At 44.9% G+C, this 19873-nt stretch overlaps 1 protein-coding gene across 1 annotated transcript in view; it reads left to right on the top strand.

Moving 5' to 3' along the window:
* Positions 1-17144, top strand: part of LOC121869353 (homeobox protein Hox-A4-like) — a 110767-nt gene extending 93623 nt beyond the window's left edge. The window contains 3 exon segments of the mRNA XM_042370685.1: positions 1793-2477; positions 16589-16688; positions 16690-17144. Coding sequence (XP_042226619.1) covers positions 1865-2477; positions 16589-16688; positions 16690-17131 — 1155 coding nt within the window. The 5' untranslated portion in view covers positions 1793-1864 and the 3' untranslated portion in view covers positions 17132-17144.
* The last annotated feature ends 2729 nt before the right edge of the window (positions 17145-19873 follow it).

Raw genomic sequence — 19873 nt, 5'->3', positions numbered from 1 at the left:
CGTGTGCTGTTGAGTTTTCTTGGTGACCTGTGAGTGAGTGAGAGGGAGGTACTGGTGTCTACTGACCTCTTCATACTCTGTGGTCGTGTGGTGATGGAGACTGGAAGAAGGAGAAGGAAGGAGGGAAAGATAGGGAGTGAGGGAGGGAAGAGGATGGAAGAAGTGAGAGATAGGGAAGGAGAGAAGATGGAGGGGGGGGGGGAGGGAGGAGGAGGAGGAGGGTGTCCCGCCTCAAGACAGGATGTAACTTTGATAACCACTGTGACCGCAAGGTGAAACAACCTCCTGCGGGGGTAGAAGAGGGAGGGAGGGTACGGAGGGCGGGAGGGAGGGAAGAGAGGGGGTTAGGGAGGGAGTGTGTGGACATTATCGTTTGCTTATTTGACCCTCTTGTATGGCGGCCTCCAACCTCACCTGTTACCCCTGAGTGGCGTCCTCTATACACGAGGAGCAGATAGTATCAACAATAACACAAACCCTTCTTGAATCATCGCAAATGTCTCTTCATCCTCCCTACCATCATCAAATGTTTGTGTGAGTGACCTTTTTCACCCTTACCTGTGCCCCCCCACACCTCCCTACCTCACCTCACCATCTCCACCCGCCCCCTCCCTTACCTCACCATCTCCACCCGCCCCCTCCCTCCTCCCTCCTACACCTTCTAGCCTTCCTCCCCCTCTCTCTCTCTCTCCCAGGTGAACAAGACGTAACGATAGCCACAGTCATTAGTTTTCCTGATCGTCTGAAACACTGTGAGTAGCTCCCTCGTCCCTGTTCAAGGCTTCCCCTGAATCTCTGTTGAGGGAACGACAAAGTGAGCGGAGTAGTTTGTCGTCTTGTGCAGGAGGTCGACACCTCCTGTGGTCAATATTCGCCGCTGTGTAAGTGATTCAATTATTTGTTTATCAATTATTTTAGTGTGAGGATAGGAGAGGGTACTGAGAAGCGAAGGACGGGAGAGGAATATGTGTGTGTGATATTCTTGGTGTTGAAGTGCTGATGAACACGAAGGATCAGTGACGTGTAGTGTAGATGAATCCTTCTTCACTAAACAATACAGTAATATACAACTCGATGGGTTATGACCGCCATTGTCACTCGAGTCATTGTTATCTGAGTCTTGGTAATATAAACAACATATATAAATTTATCGTGATTTCTATACAGTTTTTATTATATGTAAACAATTCTGGTATTTTAGCGGATGTAATAATAAAAATAGTTCCTGTTTGTGAGTGAAGTGTTAAGGGAGGGAATAACATACACAAACTAGATGATCTTTGATGCAACTCATGTGTGTCATTGAAGCTGGTACACAATTATATGGAATTAATTGGTAAACTGTCGTCTCTTATCAGTGTATCTAATTATATTTTTATAGTGTAGAGCGGGAGTGACCAGCCATTTTGTTATTCGGTGACACAAAAGTTTATTAAAGTTAAACAGATGTAGCGATTAAGGCGTTTGGGGATATTATGGGTTAAAAGTAAATTTACCTGTCATGAGCACTTCAGGTTGTCTTCCACATGATGAACCTTAGTGTAAATTAGAAGTACAAAAAAAAATTCGCACCATTAAATATTAAGTGAACTGATATAGAAATGAAGGTAATGTCAGGCTAATATGGCGGTTATTGGCAATTACCGGAAGACAGATTGCCTATCAGTCATGAGTATCAATCACTGACCGGTTTGGACACTCATCTCAGGTCATTGAGGGCGGGGTCATGTGAGGTCAATATAAGGGGTGAGTGTCTCTTCTTTAAACTCTACAATGTGATTTTTTGTTGCAGGTTTGAAGTTGACCTGGGCGGAGGCGTGTGATTGGCCAGGGCGTGAGCACGTGACCTGCGGTGGTGGTGGAGATGGGCGAGCCAGGTCAGGGGTCAGCAGTACACCTGGTGGCTTGTGAGGCTCAGGACGTTCACACCAGTGCGCCCCCGCACCACACCCCTACCATGCAGAAGACCCTCTACGAGACCTACCCGGCCCAGCCTCCCTCCTACACCTCCTACTACGAGAACCACTGCAACAACGGCTATGGCTACGAGGCTGGGTCCTGTGGCCAGTACTACGACGAGTATGTGGATTACCGAGCAGCATGTGGCCTCAGTTCCAACATGATGCCTCAACATATGATGATGACGCAGGGAACACAGCCGGACTATGGTTCCTATATGACTGCGCCTCAGATGGGGTATTGTGACCCAGGGTTAAGTAAAGACTACATGGCCTGGGCCAGGGAGCAGCCCCGTGGCCATGGTAAGAAGAGCCCCACTGTGCCCCTTAACCAGCCCCCTCCTTCCGGCCAGGGCCAGGTGCCACCGATGCCACAGCCCCAACAACAACAACAGCAGCCTCCGCAACAGCACGGACAGCCGACCAGCCTACAGCAGCCCACGCCCGCTCAGGGGCAGCCGCCACCTGTTGTCACTCCCCCGAACCAACTCACGCCGATCTCTCTACCGTCAGGCACGGGTAAGTCTCATAGCTATAATAGATGCATAAATACCACTAACACAAGCGACTCATTTATACACGCCTCAGGCATTTTATCACAATTCAGAAGATATTTTTGGGTATTTACCACCACGCACACACACCTTCAGCCACATCAGCATGTTTCTCACCTCTTGTGTATCATTAGATAAAATGGTATTTGAATGCGATTCATTTTCCCATACACAGGAGTCACATTAAAATACCCCGTCTCTCTCTCTCTCTCTCTCTCTCTCTCTCTCTCTCTCCACACAATCTGCAATATTTTTATACCAAATTGTTTTTATTTATTTTGACTTTCTAAGTTTTTTTTTATAAATAGTGTTTAGATGATGATGAATGGTGGTGTTCTCAGGTCGGATCATTCTTCTCTGGGTTCTATATCATTCATTTTAACACAACGTGTTCATCTTAAAAATATATTATTTATATTTCACTGTGAATAACTAAATGAAGGTCATCGATATAGTAAAGACGAGGCTGTGTAGGCCATTTGGCGGATTAATGCAGATATTTGCTTAAGTAGTGGAACAAGATTAACCTGTGGTGAAAGTGTATTAACCCCTTCACTGCGGGGGCGATAGTTTTAATGTTCTATTTGGTTAACGCCGGACGAGTTTATTCACCACAGAGAGGATCCCGTACACAAGTGGTTAAAAGTAAATAACGTAGTGGGAATGATCTAAAAAAGATATAGGTTAAAGTGGAAGGACACAGTGGGTGGAAATACGTGTAGGGGGGGGGGACAGGTAGCTATGTGGAGTGACAAATGAGGAAACATAAGTGTAAGAGAGTATATTAGTGTACAGTCCTCAAGGTGTAGTCTGCTGTACACTCCTTTGGGAACTGTTCTTATTTTTCTGGTTGTAGAGGAAAGCGTAGACAATGTGGTGAACCAGGATATTCTTTTCTTTTAAGTTTATAAGTGAAAATGGTATCCTGTTTATTTCTTGCATTCATTATCCATATTATTTCCTTAGCTATTCCTTTTAAGTCTAGATTTATTTTAATTTGAGTAGCCACACTAATCTAACATAACCCCCACAAGTAGTGTTAGGATGGTTAAACTTTAGGTAAAATAAGCTGGGGTGGAGATTCTTCAGGTGATCCATTTTGTTATTAGATAAGTTAACATTATTCAAGTGTAATATGCACCGTCTTATTGATTACTACCAACAAATGCTGCATAAACATCAAGCGCAAAATACAATGTAACTTTTTTTGTCTCTAATTTCCTAGTTTGATTTTTAAAACGTAGAAATTAAATTTTTTTCAATTACTACTACTACTACTACTAATAATAATAATAATGGATTACCTCGAATAATACTCGCAATATCAAAAGAAAATTAACATATAGATACAGTATGGCGCGATTTTATTTCCTAGAAGCGAAATTAATTGCAGTAAAAAAAATATCGTTCGTAATGATGAAACACCTTGACTACCGGAAGGCGTTAAATTAGGTTAAGTTTTTCGTAATCATAAGGTGAAATAAACAGGGGTGTCTAATCTTCATGTGATCCATAAACAAAAATTCACTCCACCGATAAAATCTATTTCAATGCAGTATACCTTGAGTAGTTATATAGAGTAAGATGATGTTACCACCACCACCTAGGTCAATGTACGACTCCCCTCTTATCACTTTTATATATTCAGATGCCGATAACTGCTGTGTGGGGGTGAAAATACTCAACTTTGTGGTACACCTGGGAACTCTAAACATCTCCCTTGACGGTGTTTCGTTTTGTATTTCGTTCTTGATCTTATACTTGAACATGTTTGAGTTAACATTGGTTTATTTTCTTTGGAAGAGTTCAGTGTTATGAATATTTTCCTTGCAAGTGTTCAATGCGATGATAATTTTCTTTGCAAGTGTTCAACGCATTTACAATTTTCTTTGGAATAGTTCAACGCAAATAATAATAATTCCATTTTCAAGATTTCAACGCAATGATCATTTTCTTAACAAAAGTCCCGATTTAGGATAATAATTATCAGTCCCCAGTTGGTTAAGGAGTATACACACTACTCTGGTGGTCATTAAAGCAACGTTTGTCCTTTTACATTAAAGCTTACGAATCGTGTCAACATAGGAATCCTTATATTAAAATCTGGAGGGCCCGAGTCTCAATGGACATACACCCGAAAATATCAAACAAATCGGGAAATAGTGATCGATTAGTTTAGCTACATGGAGGACGAGTTAAGTCAGGTGTCGACAGTCATCCTCCAGTATCGAGTTTTAGTTCGTTCCACACACACACACACGAGAGATATCATTACGAGTAAATTCAATACATGACTTCCATTTATGATCATGGAGTAGGTGTTATGGGTCTCCAGCCGAGCTCTTCCACCATCCTGAGAGAGGGGGTTTGGTGTCAGGGAAGATAGACGGTGTGAGGTGCAGCGACAACAACAACACACTCGTCCGCGGAACAGTACACAAGAGATGTGTTTCTGCCATACTGTCACCCACCACCACGTCTATACTTCACTTTATATACCAGTTTGTTTTCTATTTTGAGAGTTCACGTCCAGTAGATAAGAGGGTGTATTTCTCTCACTCACCTGCCTCCCTTACCTGTATGCCAGATTGTCTTGTTTAGAGAGTTAACTTGTTCATGTTTACTAGACACAGACACGCATCCCTGTTAAATTTATCCCCACCATTACGTTGTTTTGAACATAAATGGGCATCAACTTATTCCTGTTTCTGAAGATTTTGATTGTCTCTGTTTGGAACTTCTAAATCATTGTTAATATTATTTTTTTCTCTTTCATTCACTTTTCTTTATCATATCTCTCTACGTTCTCTTCTTTTTATTTATTATTTTAACTTCTTCAGTCTTTTAAAACTATTGTGTCCTCTTCCTCTTGAGACATCCCCCCCCCCCCTCACACACACTCCTCAGCGAAGCTCTTACCACCAGCGCTGTTTATCGTCCGTGACCTTCCCAGTTACTCTACCTTCTCCAGTCCCCTCAACCACGCTCTCTCCCTCCCTCCTCTTACTCCCATCTTTATTTTTTTCTTCTCCTTGGCTCACTAAGTCCTTCCTACCCCCCTCAGTCCTCTCTAACACTCTTACCTTTACCAGTGACTCCCATCCCGTGACCTTATGAAATTATCCGAACCTTTCTTTACGCTTTTAACTTCAATATCTTTATTCTCCTCCTCCCCTTACGTAACCCTCCAATACCATCTTACTCTCCACAGTTCACCTAAACATCCTTCACCTCAAACGCCCTCTTACTCCTTGTGGCTCTCACTGGATCACTCTCACTCTCTCTGACGCTCTCCTCCTTCTCCTCCTCCTCTCGTTATCCGCCTCCACGGCCCTCGGAGGCACCCCATCTGACACCTGTTCAACTGAGTTCTGGTTGATCCAGTGGGCCGCGGCGGGTCATCACTCAGCGGCGCCACGGTGCCATTCTTCGGGACAGCGGACCCGACTCACTGGCACTCCATCACCCACACAGTCATCACCTGACACGCCTGCTACCAGTGCCATATTTTACGCTGGGGGAGTGAGAGGGAGGGAGGGGACGGGAGGGGGACGAGAAGAAGGAGGGGCGACACCCATGCGGATTCCCTACATCGATTTTTCTTCTTTTGGGAACTGTGACACGTCGAGGAAAACAATTTGATTATGTGGGAGGGTTTATCGGGACGCTTTATGGGGCTGAGTGAGGACCTTCGGGGAGCATCATGGCTTGGGGGTTTATTATTTATGGTAGTGTGTCTTGTAAACTGTCGGGGAGACCACAATACTCTTGTTGGTGTTGGTCGACCCCTACTTCCTCTTCCTTCTCTCCCTTCTTCCTCTCCTTCCTCTTCCCCTTCCTCCTCGACCTCTTTAAGAAAAAAAAATCTATTGTGTGCATTCTCTGTGGGTATGTGATTGAATGTTGGTGTGTTTGTGAAAGTGTATCCGGTACGTTAGTTTGTTTGTTTGTTTGTCCATGTTCGGTACAGGGATATGTGTGTGGGGGGGGGGGGGGGTGTGTCTGTCTGTCATTGTGTCTTGTTTGTCTGTACTGTAAAAATGTTTTCTGTTCTAAAACTCTCTATCTCATTTTTCTTTTTAGATAACCTTAGAAGTACACCTGTCACATGGCACGGTTCATTTGTCAAGTTGCCATTTGTTGTATCAGGCGTCATATGGCACGTGTTAGCTCTCACTCCTCAAGTCTAATGTGTCACTGTCATGTGTCATAAGGAACATAAGTGAGGTGGATGTTTTATACGGTAATTTTGTCGTTGTTGTTTTTGCTGTGTTTGTTTTTGTAGATGTTCCTGATATTGTTACTTATACAATCCAGTGTCATTTATTTTCTACTGTAATGGTGCTCTCTCTCTCTCTCTCTCTCTCTCTCTCTCTCTCTCTCTCTCTCTCTCTCTCTCTCTCTCTCTCTCTCTCTCTCTCTCTCTCTCTCTCTCTCTCGCCAAGCACACACCAGAGAACCTTGGCTGCTGGGGACCGTGCTGCATTGACGACTATCTGTCATTGCCTCCGTGTGCTGAGAGAGAGAGAGAGAGAGAGTGAGAGAGAGAGAGAGAGTTAGATAATAATCGAGGGAAACAGAGGGAAAAAAGAGAAGTGGTGAGAAAACTAAGGGGAGATACAGAGAAGAGAAAAACGTTTGATGGGGAAATGAGACAGGGGTGGAGATTGTCACTTGTCTTTGTGTATATAAACCATTCCATCTCATTCATTACTACTACTACTGTGATCACCAGTACTATCACCACCATCACAACAACCACCTTACTCACTACCACAACACTCACTCACCACCACCAGAACTATCACCACCATCACAACAACCACCTTACTCACTACCACAACACACACTCACCACCACCATACTATCACACCATCACAACAACCACCTTACTAACTACCACAACACTCACTCATCACCACCAGTACTATCACCACCATCACAACAACCACCTTACTCACTACCACAACACTCACTCACCACCACCAGAACTATCACCACCATCACAACAACCACCTTACTCACTACCACAACACACACTCACCACCACCAGAACTATCACCACCATCACAACAACCACTTTACTCACTACCACAACACACACTCACCACCACCAGAACTATCACCACCATCACAACAACCACCTTACTCACTACCACAACACACACTCACCACCACCATACTATCACACTCACCACCACCACGCTATCACACTCACCACCACACCGTCACTCACCACCACACCGTCACACTCACCACCACACCGTCACACTCACCACCACACCGTCACACTCACCACACATACAATCACACTCACCACACACACAATCACACTCACCACCTCCACCACCACACTACCACCACAGGCAGAGGGAAATGTGACTGGAATTTGACGGATGAACTGCTTGGGGGGGGAGGAGAACGGGAATGGACTCTGTGTGATCTGGAACCCATTCCCATTCCCGAATTATGAACCAGCTGGAGAATTCGACAATATAAGTGTCTGTATAATAATTACATATGCATATAGACTCATATACAATACTCCTGCATTGTTATTTAGTTGTAATAAACAGGTAAAATACAGGTGATATATTACACTTATATTCTGGACTCCCCAAAAATTAGTGTTTTTTTAATTGTAATTTTATTGTTTTTATTCATCATTAACTTAATTCACAAATGTATGGAATAAATGTATAAGATATGTATAAGAGACGTCATATGTGCGTTACTTTATAAGGTATAACACACAGTCTACTACAGTACTGACGGTATTGTGTAAAAGTAGAGAATTTAATTTTAAGGGAACAATTTAGAGCATTTACACGCGTCAGTGGAAAAAGAGAGGGGTAGGAGGAGGAGAGAGGGGTAGGATGGGGGATGAGAGAGAGGGGTAGGAGCAGGGGGGTGAGAGGGAGGGGAGAGGGAAGTGTACGAGGGGAAGACATGGGGTGAGGTAGTGGTGTGTGGGGAGGAGGAAGTGAGGAGTTGGGGGATAAATTAATGTGTGTGTCTTTAGCCCCACAGACATACGCACATGCATGTATATTTACACACGCACAAACATACCACCACATCACAACCCTCTACATCCACCACACCACTACACCACAGAAACCACCATTACACCACTACCACCATCACACCACTACCGCCATCACACCACTATCACCATCACAGCCACAACCCCTACAACCGCCACACCACAACCCCACCATTTACCACCATCATAACCACCACCACACCCACTATACCACAACCCCCCCACCTCCACACCCATCACCACCACACCACGCCCACAGCAACCACAACCACCACCAAACCCCCACACCACCACCAAAACCCCACCACAACCACCACCACAACCACCACCACAGCCCCACCACAACCCCCCACCACAACCCCCACCACACCCAGCACCACACCATACCACAATAAACAACACAACCGGTGGGTGATCTTGAAGAAGGAAGGAGATGAGGAGGGGGGAGGGGGAGGTGTCCAGGCTTTAAGGGGCAGTGAGGGAGGGAAGGGGGGAGAGGGGGGGCCGCAAGGAGGGAGGGAGTCAGTCAGTCGAAGCTGTGGCCGGACATCTGACCCTCCACAAAACCAGGGGGAGAACATGGACAAAATTAATTCCTGCTTCGATTTTGTCAATGGCCTGTGATGGATCACCGACCGCCAGGAGTTCCCAGTGCCCCACGTGAAGCTGTTTCTCTCATTTCCTCCCGCTCTCTTCTTCTTTTTCTCACCCTTCTTCATCTTCTTTTTCTTCTTGTTATCCTACTTTTCATGTTTAATATCTTTCTTTCTTTTGTTCTTTCTGTCTTTTATTTTCTTATCATAGTTTTCTATTGTTTTTGTTATTTTGTATTTTTATTTTTTCTTAAATTTATATTCAGTCTCTTCTTTTAGATCTTATTTTTCATTGTCTGTTTATTGTTATTGTTGTATTCCTTCTCCAATATCCCCCCTCCTCCTCCTCCTCCTCTCATTCCTCTTCTTGGAGCAAAAGAGGGAGGGGGGGATATGTAGTGTGGGAAGTGAAAGGGGGTGGAGAGAACAAAAAGGAGAGTGGGGAGAAGAGTGGGAATGGAGAGGAGAAAGAGGAAGAGAGGGATTGTGCAAGAGGGAGAAGGAGGAGAGTGGAGGAGGAGGGAGGAAAAGTGTCGGGGGGAGAGAGAGGGAGGGAGGGAGGGAAAGTTTGTGTTATGATTCAGTGGTATCAGCTGACCTGCTCTCCTCCCTCTTTCATTTTCAATTTCCCTCTCTCCTTTTCGTTTCTTTTTGCATCTCTTCTTTCTTCCTCTTTTATCTTCAGTTCCTCCTCCCCCTCCATTCTCTTCTACATCCCTCTTTGCACTCTATGGTCTTCCTTTTATGCGTGTTATTTTCTTATGTTTATCTTCCCGCTTTTTCTGCATTTTCATATCGTCTCTTATTCTCCCTTGCGTTGTAGTCCATATTTTTTCTTCTCCCCTTTCACTCCTCCATTGTCCACCCTTCTTATTTACTCTTCTTCCTACCTCCATCATTCTCCCTCTCTTCTGCCTACTAACAACACTGCCCTTCATTTTTTTTTACTTTGAGTTCTTCCCTTTTATTGTATCTTCCATTATTCTCTCTCTCTCTCTCTCTCTCTCTCTCTCTCTCTAACACCTTCCTTCCTTCATCCTTGATATCCTCCATCATTCTCCCTCTCTCCTATTACCTAACACCTTCCTCTTCTTTCCCCTTTTATCCTTCATCATTCTCCTCTCTCTCTCTTCTGCTTACTCACCAACACCTTCTCACTTTCTACACAAGTCGCAATCATTATTTGCCTATTCTGTTTGTCCCTCGCCGCGTCTCTCCCTTGGGTCTTTTGAGTGCAGAGTTTGTCGTGTTTAATATTTCTTTGTTACTATAGAGAAATTCTGGATCACCTGAAGATTAGTACCCATAGCTTATTTCACCTGATGATTACTTATACTAATACACCTGCGTTAGCGTTAAGTTAGGTTGTCTAGGGTTAGGACAGTTAATCTTAAGGTGAAAATTGGGGTTAATTTTTGTGATCAGAAAATTTGTATCAGTGACGAGAATTCGGTTATTTAGATGATCAGATTTATACACGGATACATATCTGAATATACATATAATTATACAAAGAGCTTTATCTGTATATTTACGTATTATTTATATGTATACCTATCTTTCTATGTCTATCTGTCTCCGGGTATTATTTTTCGATGGGCCAATACAGTCGGTCACTTTGTTTAAATGTCTTCTGCCATCAGTGGTGTTATACTTAGGGTTTTCTCGGAATACTTAATTAGGTAAGAAAATGGCTAAACGAAATGAAAAAAAAGTTATCGTGAACACATTCTTTTTACATTTCGTTTCATTTTTTTAAGAGTTGTCGTTTCGTGGCAACTGGGTTAAAATACGCTAGAATATGATGGAATATTTTACAGGGTCTAGGATAAATATATATAACAGTGGTAGATGTAGAGACGGGGGAAAAAAAATCACCAAAAAAGTAGGTTCCAGAGTTGGTGGTGGCTGAGGCGGGCCACCAGGTGACGGCGTTTGGTCAGGTTGTGTCAACACTCAATGTTTAAACTCGACCGACACACTGCTCACTAACACAACCTCCTCATACCCACTGTTTAACGCTTTATTTGCCAGCTGCACGACAAAATATCCTCCCTTTAACGATATTATATAACGATTTACGGCTTAGATTCGATACAGACTGAACTCGATGGTTGAATCTTCTCCGGTCCTTCAAAAAACGCCTGTTTATTATGTTTCCGAAGCTCCGGGCAGTCGCGAACGAAGCCGGGGATAGGGATTCGAACCGTTCATTTCGCTTTTTGCTTATCTTAGTGCCATTATTTACTCCTAATCCACCAGCACGACTTCAAAGGCTCCCGCTAAGTAAAGACAAAGAAAAAATCCCTGAGCTGTCATGCAACCTTCCGCTATTTTGTGTGATGGTCGGATTCTGTTCCCGTGAGTGACAGTATTAAGATGCTTCATGTGGGCTAGTGGTACACGCTGTCCTCCTACCCACAAATCCTAGTTTATATTTCCTACACTTGAACCAAAATCGCTCAGTGATTATCGAAAGAGGAATATTAATTGGATCTTACTCTCTAGATATTTCACAACATTAACAGGCGCTTTTAACGTTGTGATGTTAACGTACGCTTCGTTATAAATTGTTAGTAGCGACGTATTATCAGGTGAAATACGGTTAGGTCATATAGTGAGTGACTGTCTTGTGGCATCACTACGAGCTGATACAACGGGAAGAAACACGAGACCTACTTAAGTACTGTATCCCCTCTCGTCCCTCACCCACCCATATAGAACATCTCTCCCACTCATCTCTCTCTCTCTCTCTCCCTCCCTACCTACCTACCTTCCTTCCTCCCACCCACCCACCCAACCCCTCTCCTCCCTCACCCCTCCCTCCCTCCTTCCCTCTCTCCTTTCTCCACACCCCCCCACCTTACCTACCTACCTACCCTCCACCACACCACCTCGACCCCCCTAATGCCTCGCGCCCTTGAGGCTAGCCAGAGTGTAACCACCCGTTGTATTGTTTGAGGGATGGAGTGCTTTCAGGCACTTACTCGAGATGGATCAGGGAGGGGAGGAAGTAGGGTCGCATCCGTGGTGAGTCAGGGTGATAAGGGGGGCGGATGGGGATTGATGGAATATGAGGGGTGAGGGTTATTTATGGAAGTGTGGGATTGGTAGGGATGTAAGGAGTGAGGATTAATGGAGGATATAGGCAAGAGTTGATGTATCACAAGGCAGGATGAGGGAGAGAGAGGTGGTTGGGGGAGTAGATGAGGTGAAGGGACTGGAGTGAGTGGAGAAGGATAGATGAATGGATTGATAGGTAAGTGAATGGGAGTGGATGAAAGGTCGAGCTATCCTCATTTAATCTCCATCAATCGACACACTCCCACCCCCCACCACACACTCACCCCCACACCACACTCCACCCCACCACCACACACTCCCACCCCCCACCACACACTCACCCCCCCCACCACCCACACACTCCCACCCCCACCACCACACACTCACCCCCACCACCACACACTCACCCCCCACCACACACTCACATCCCCACACACACACCACACTACTTTCCCACATTCATACCACACAACTCTTCCCCCCCCGCACACACACACACACACACACACACCATACCCACCGCGCTCACACACGCATCACTTCCCCTACCCCACACACACCAAAAAACAGACTAATCAGACAGTCCCTAACACCTTAGTAAGATACCTTTATCTCTGGTCATAAGCAGGTAATTCCTCGGATCAATTATAATTAATATAATACCTTTTATACCTTCGTGCGTGTCGCTGTCTCTCGTGTGTTTGTGTTGTTTCTCTGTCTAACTTTCTCTCCGTTTCTGTTTGTTTGCCTCTCCTCTCTCTCTCTCTCTCTCTCTCTCTGGTAATACACTTACCACCACCACCACTACTACTCAGGACGTTTGGGCCATCGGTAATTTTCATCATAATTAATACAAAATCGATTCAATTCTATATATTTTTCTTTAAACATTTGGTTGTCCTCCACGTAGTAGCTCTGGGAGGGGTTTCTACCTTCTTTCCTCTCCGGGCACAAATTGCAAGGATGCCCCTGGAGTTCATCATAAGCATTCTTGATTTGTTTCATTGGGCGGATATCACACTCCTCCTGAAGTAGTATAGTATCCTACAACCACCCTCCTATCCCCAGCTTGTGAGGCATCGCCCTACGTCGCCTAGAAGACAAGAGAAATAAGAAATAGGAGAATATCAGATTATTTTTGTTTATATATTTGGGTGATTCTGAGACTCGGGGGTGATGATGTAGGTGTTGAAGGAAAGGAGGCGGGGTGTAAACCGTATTGATGGAAGGAAGATGTAACAGTGGGGGAGGAAGGAAGGAAGATGTAAACAGCAGTGGAGGAAGGAACGAAGAAAGGAGGGAAGGAAGGAAGACGTTAACAGCAGGGGAGGAAGAGTTGTGACAGTCGCTTAAGCCTGCCGCTGAGGTCTACCGAGACGATTAGTAGTGTCAGTACCTGGACCTCCGACGTGGTGGGGGTGTAAGGGGAGAATGGGTGCAAGGGGAAGGGAGGGTTTAAGAGGGAAGTAGGGTATAAAGGGAAGGGTGGGTGTAAGGGGTGAGGGTGAGGTGAAGAGAGGGAGGAGGGATTTGAAGGAGGAAAGGGTGAGTGAAGGGGAAGGGTATTCACGGGGAAAGGTGAGCAAGCAAACAAGGGTGAAGGGTGACGAGATGTAACGGTAAGGGGAGGAAAAGTGGGGGTGAGTGATGGATGGTGAAGGGAGGGGAGGAAGGTGATGGCGATGAAACCTAAGACTTTGTGCAGGTATAAGGATCACATGAAGATTAGACACCCCAACTATTTACACACTAAAGATTAACCACACCTAAACTGACCTGACTCGCCTTCAGGTAGCGTAAGGTAGTTTAATCATCAGGTAAAATAAGCTGGGATTGGGTTAAGCTTTACACGACCTGAATACTTTTTTAACAGTAAGCAAATCAAAATTAATAACAATACTTCACTTCTCCATAAACGTGTTTCGAAATCTAAATTGTCCTCCCGTGCGTTAAGCGTGAAGGTAATACTCCTCCTGGGGTATTTTTGACAAGGATTAGCGACGTAATTACTCGCTATCATTGTAGGATTTTGTCTCCCACGAAGGCCTGATTATTTCTGGCCCATAACCTGGGTGTGTGTAAGGGAAAGTTAGTGGTAGTTTTTTTTCTCTCTCTCTCTCTCTCTCTCTCAAACAGGTGTTGTGGAAGAGGTGTACAGGTGTGGAGGTGTTATATATCACATGGGTCTGCTACCTTGGGATTATCCAGACCTTCCCCGCCCGCAGGTCACCCACAGGTCACCTACAGCCTACCCATAGGTCACCCACAGCCTACCCACACCAAGTTCATTCCTCTGTCTGTAATTCGTCTACACCTGACCGCATCCCGTCTGTACCTGACTGTATCCCGTCTACACCTATCTATCACGTTTACATCTGTCTATCACGTCTACACATGTCTATCACGTCGACACATGTCTGTCCCGTCTACACCTGACTGCATCCCGTCTACATTTGACTGCATCCCGTCTACACCTGTCTATCACGTTTACACCGGTCTATCACGTTTACACCTGTCTATCCTGTCTATCCCGTCTACATCTGTCTTATCACCTTTACACCTGCCTATCACGTCTACACCTGTCGATCCCATCTACACCTGTCTATCCCGTCTACATCTGTCTTATCACCTTTACACCTGTTTATATTCCGCCTACAGCTATCAACATCACATGACCACAACTCAAATATATTTAAACATTATAAAATACCTTGTTAATTTACGTCGTTCTATTGCAGTCTTCTTTTATGTTAGTCTATCCTTATTTTTTCTATTATTACCTTCTAGTTTCATTTCTTTCCATTCATCATCTTTATCGCTGTTATTTATTTATATGTTTATGTTTTTTAAGTGATAGAAGCTAATGTAATCCTATTCTTCTCTATCTCCGTTGTTCTTTTATTCTTCGTGCTCACTATTTCCTGCTTCGTTCAACTTTCCATTTTCTTCTGTTTCTTGTTTATTCCCTATGTCATCTACTCCTTTATTTACTCTTTCCTCCTATGTCTTCTCTTAGTTCATTTTTCCTGTTTTCATTTTGCTCTTTATTCTGTTCTGTTTTCTTGTATATTTTTCCTTCGTTATTTATTTTATGTATTTTTTTAGTTTATAGTTTCAGCTTCCCATTTTCTTTCAAATATTTTCCGTTTTTCTTTTCTATACTTCCAACTTCTTTTGCTTTCAGCTTCTGATTTGCTATGGTTTAAGCTTTTACACACACACAAACACACACACACACACACACACACACACACACACACATAGAGCCAAATCTCCTATTGTGTGATAGCAACATTCTGAAAGGTCGTCCATATATCGAAACGTGTACTCTATCGTCCTCTGGGGAAATTGGGTAGGGGAAGGACTGCAGGTGTGCTCTGAGTAAGGGATGGCAGGTAGGACAGGTGGTAAGGGGAGGGAAACAGGTAGGTAAAGAGGTAAGGGAGGACAGATAGGTAAGGGGAAAAGAGAGGAAGAGGAAGGAAATATAAAATAAGGGAAAAGAAACGAGCAAATTTATATTACTGTGCGGGAAGTTAGCCCAGGTTGGTGATGGGTGGACGGGAGGAGTTGATGATGGGTGGACGGGAGGAGTTGATGATGGGTGGACGGGAGGAGTTGATGATGGGTGGACGGGAGGAGTTGATGATGGGTGGACGGGAGGAGTTGATGATGGGTGGATGGGAAAGCTACTGATTCTCGCCTCAGACACACCCCCAAGTTTACCCAGTTGTGAATGGTACCTTAGTTTACCTCCTTGTTTACTAATAAGAAGACTCAACCGTTAGCGTGGACGTTCAAAGTAGTAAACGTCTCAAGTGGCGAAAATCCATAGTAGTAAATACCCAACCAGCGAGTGTTGTTATTGTCCAAGCTGCTGTTATTGTTGTAAGGTTGTGTATAAATGTAGCTACGTGTTGTAGTTGTTAAAGAATGTTTGAAGGAATATTTCTGGCATCGTTATCAAGATCAGTTCAAACATATCCTGACCTGACTGGAACTGTTTTAGTGTGGCGAGTGTTTTTCTCTCCCCTGTGTGACCTATTGTTATTGCTGTTCATCAATGTGGTTGGTTGTGTTAAGATGTATTGTAATGGTCTGTGTTATTTTTGTTGATTGATGTCTCCTGATTGTTGATTGATTTTTTGGCTCTTTTGAAAGTATTATTGCTTATATATATATATATATATATATATATATATATATATATATATATATATATATATATATATATATATATATATATATATATATATATATATATATATATATCTTGTAATTTTAAATCTTATAATATAAATGTTTGCACTGGGGTGTTGGTGAGCAATCTCCTGCAAAAAACAAGCTGAATAGGTGACTAATGTTGACTCGCAGAATACGAGGTGGGAAGTGATGGTGGCGCGGGGGGACAAGGTGGAGGACCCACCAAGCGGGCCCGGACTGCTTACACCTCCGCCCAGCTGGTGGAGCTAGAAGGAGTTTCACTTCAACCGTTACCTGTGTCGCCCAAGGAGGATTGAAATGGCCGCTTTGCTCAGCCTCTCTGAGCGACAGATCAAAATATGGTTTCAGAACCGTCGGATGAAGTACAAGAAGGAGCAGAAGGCGAAGGGGGGGCGTGACAAGAGCCCGAGTCCACCGTGCTCCTCGCCCGCTACCTCCATGCCGCCTATGTCGCCTTCAGGAGAGATGAACACCCTCTCACCGGCCACCCAGTGCCACGCTAATGCCTGCCACGGCACAGGGCTCCCGCCGACATCACACGGGCAGCCTGTGTCACGCCCACAACATCATCAGGACGCCCATCACTACCTACCGGCCAGCAGCTGTGGCGGGCCCACCCAGCACCATGGGTCCGGGATGGTTACGTCCATGACGGGTCCTCATGGACCCATGCCGCACTACATGGGGCTCTGACCTTCTCCCCTTCCGTCACTATGCACGAGCTGCTGCCCCTGGGCGTGTCATTAACACAGGCGGGGCAACAGCAGCAGCACCAGGGTAGCCACATTGCTCCGCCACACATGCGAGATGCCCACCATGACCTGCATATGAGCTGCCCTCCACCATCGTCCCTGCAGGAGTATCCGCCCTGCTCCCTCTCTCAGCTCCACCCACAGCAGCAGCCCCTCACCGTCCACCACATGAACCACGACGCCAAAAAGACGGTACCTGGGTGGCCAGTGTCTCTCCAGCCACCCATCTCCACCGTCAACATGAACAACCTGGCCAGATTCCCGTCGCCACCACGACAACGAAGACAAGCTTGTGTCACTGTAAGGATCACCCTTACAGTGACACGAGGATTTGGGTTCTCAAAGATACAAGCGTTAATTTTTATCACCTACTGTACGTGATGGGCGCGAAGATCCCCTTTAGTTTCCGTGAAATCTTGGTCTAATTTTGAAGCCATTATGACAATCATTGCTGTTTTAAATTATATAAACTAATAAGATCTTTCATTACATCTCCAGTTAGTGAAAAATCTAAATATTTGAATCTTTGGGAATCTTATCCTGGTAGAGTAAGATGGCGACACTCATCCACAGAAACACGTGTAAAATATTTTATTATGTGCTTATGATGCTTCTCAGTCAACTCAACCGAATTACAATTGTGATGACTCGTAGGTTTTATAGTATGTAAGTATTTGTCTGTGAGTAGATAGCGATTAAATAGAAGACAACAAAGACATTTCTTTTAACCCTTTATTAAGAAGCTTGAAGGTATATTAGAGTAACTGGACTTCCCTTCCAGTGAAACAGTCCAACAACCCCAGCAGATGCAGCAGGGATGGCAGGGGAAATAGGAACGGCGGGGGAAAGTAGCAGCAGCTGTCAACAGTAGGGTGAAGGCGCCGGGATCCACCCTCCCCTCCGGCCCAACAGCCCCGGGATCCGACACTCACTCACAGTCCCCGATAAATACATCAGTTACCCCTGAAGCCGGTGACGAGCAGCCAGGGGCACAGATGACAGCCAGTTGTATTCAAAGGTTTACTGAGAGCTCGCCGTAATGTGCGTAATGCTGGCCTATTCACACATTTTTTCCCAGATAGTATCGCTCCCCTTCATATAGTTTAGCTACGATAATCATTTTAGTGAGTCTTCTAACTTCAAGATAAGAAAGAAAGAAAAACCCTGATATATTTACAAAGGTTTTAAAAGTAACGTAATTCATATAGAGTTGTATTAATAGTAACTAATGAAACATTATAAATACGAGTAGAGGTGCCAGAATTAAGGTAGCAGAGTGTGTGGCGATGTCAACGTGTGATTGGCTGTGTCAGGGGGTGTGTCCTCATCCGTCATTGGTCGGCGATCCATCAACGGATAGAGACACTGGCTGACAGGAAACCGTTCGATTCTCCTCCTCTGGCCATGACTTGGGCTTCTCTGTGTTTCATACGGATAAAACTTCAATATAATTCTCTGGAAGGTTTGAGCCATAAAATTATCAATTATATCAAAATTCTTAGATATTGGAATAAATTTTGAGATGAATTCGACACCAGAAGACGAAGAGTAGCGAGTAAACATCTCGGCTTCGGTTTGGTCTAGTCGTCGGAACACAGATCGAAGCGCTTGATACAATCCAAAGCTCAGAGTTATTAAAACTTTCACGTCTCTGAATGGAATTTGATTTTCCAATGTTTGAACTAAAGGACAGATAAGATGGAAAACTCCACCAAATTAACTGATTCCATTATAAAGTTAACGATTAACTTGGGGAAACAGCGTCTGTAATCCGGGGTTTCTTATCCGGCCCATAGAGGAACCCCGGCATGGAGGGCAGACAAACAGGAAGACACAGACAGTCAGGTACAGTATGTAGGCAGGCAGGTATGTAGACAGGCAGTATGGTGTACAGGAAGACAGTCAAATAAACGGGAAGGCAGTCAGATATACCGGAAGACATCAGATATACGGGAGGGCAGTCAAATATACAGGAAGGCAGTCACATGTACGGGAAGGCAGTCACATGTACGGGAAGACAGTCATATATACGGGAATACATTTAGATATACGGGAAGACAATCAAATATGCAGGCAGGCGGGCAGACAGTCATGTATATGGGAAGGCAGTCAGATATGTAGACAGTCAGGCAGGCAGGCAGTCACGTATACGGGAAGACAGAAACACTAGAAATCAGACAGGCGGGATTTCTTTGCAAGCACGTACTGTAGTTAGCTATGCAGACAATCATCTAGTCAATTATTGCATGTAGAGTGACAAACAGTTACCCCGAAAACCACTCCCAAGGGCGGTGGTGATCCCAAAGGCACTCCCAGATGCGTAAGTGCCTCTAGGGGTCCTCACAGGATCTCACCCAGAGGCGGCAGCGCCCCAAGGGCCCTTCCAAAATTTAGTGGCGACCCAAGAGGCCCTCCCAGGCGAGGCAACGCTCCATGGGGCCCTGACAGGGGCTGTGGCAACCACAGTAACCCTCCCAGGCCTGGTGGCAACCCCAGGGGCACTGTCAGGGGCGGTGGCGCTAGGGACCCTCACAACGGTTTCAGCGCTCTTCGGGGCCGTCCCAGGTGTGACAGCGCCCTAAGGGCCCTCCCAGAGGTGGCGGTGCCCCCAGGGCGATCATGTATCGTACATATTGCATGCATCAAGCAATCCGTTACTTAACTGTGATTGGTGGAATAAAAT

Source organism: Homarus americanus, unplaced genomic scaffold (genome assembly GCF_018991925.1).
Source record: "Homarus americanus isolate GMGI-L3 unplaced genomic scaffold, GMGI_Hamer_2.0 scaffold36734, whole genome shotgun sequence".
Classification (NCBI taxonomy): domain Eukaryota; kingdom Metazoa; phylum Arthropoda; class Malacostraca; order Decapoda; family Nephropidae; genus Homarus; species Homarus americanus.
This window is presented reverse-complemented; position numbering and strand designations above follow the sequence as displayed.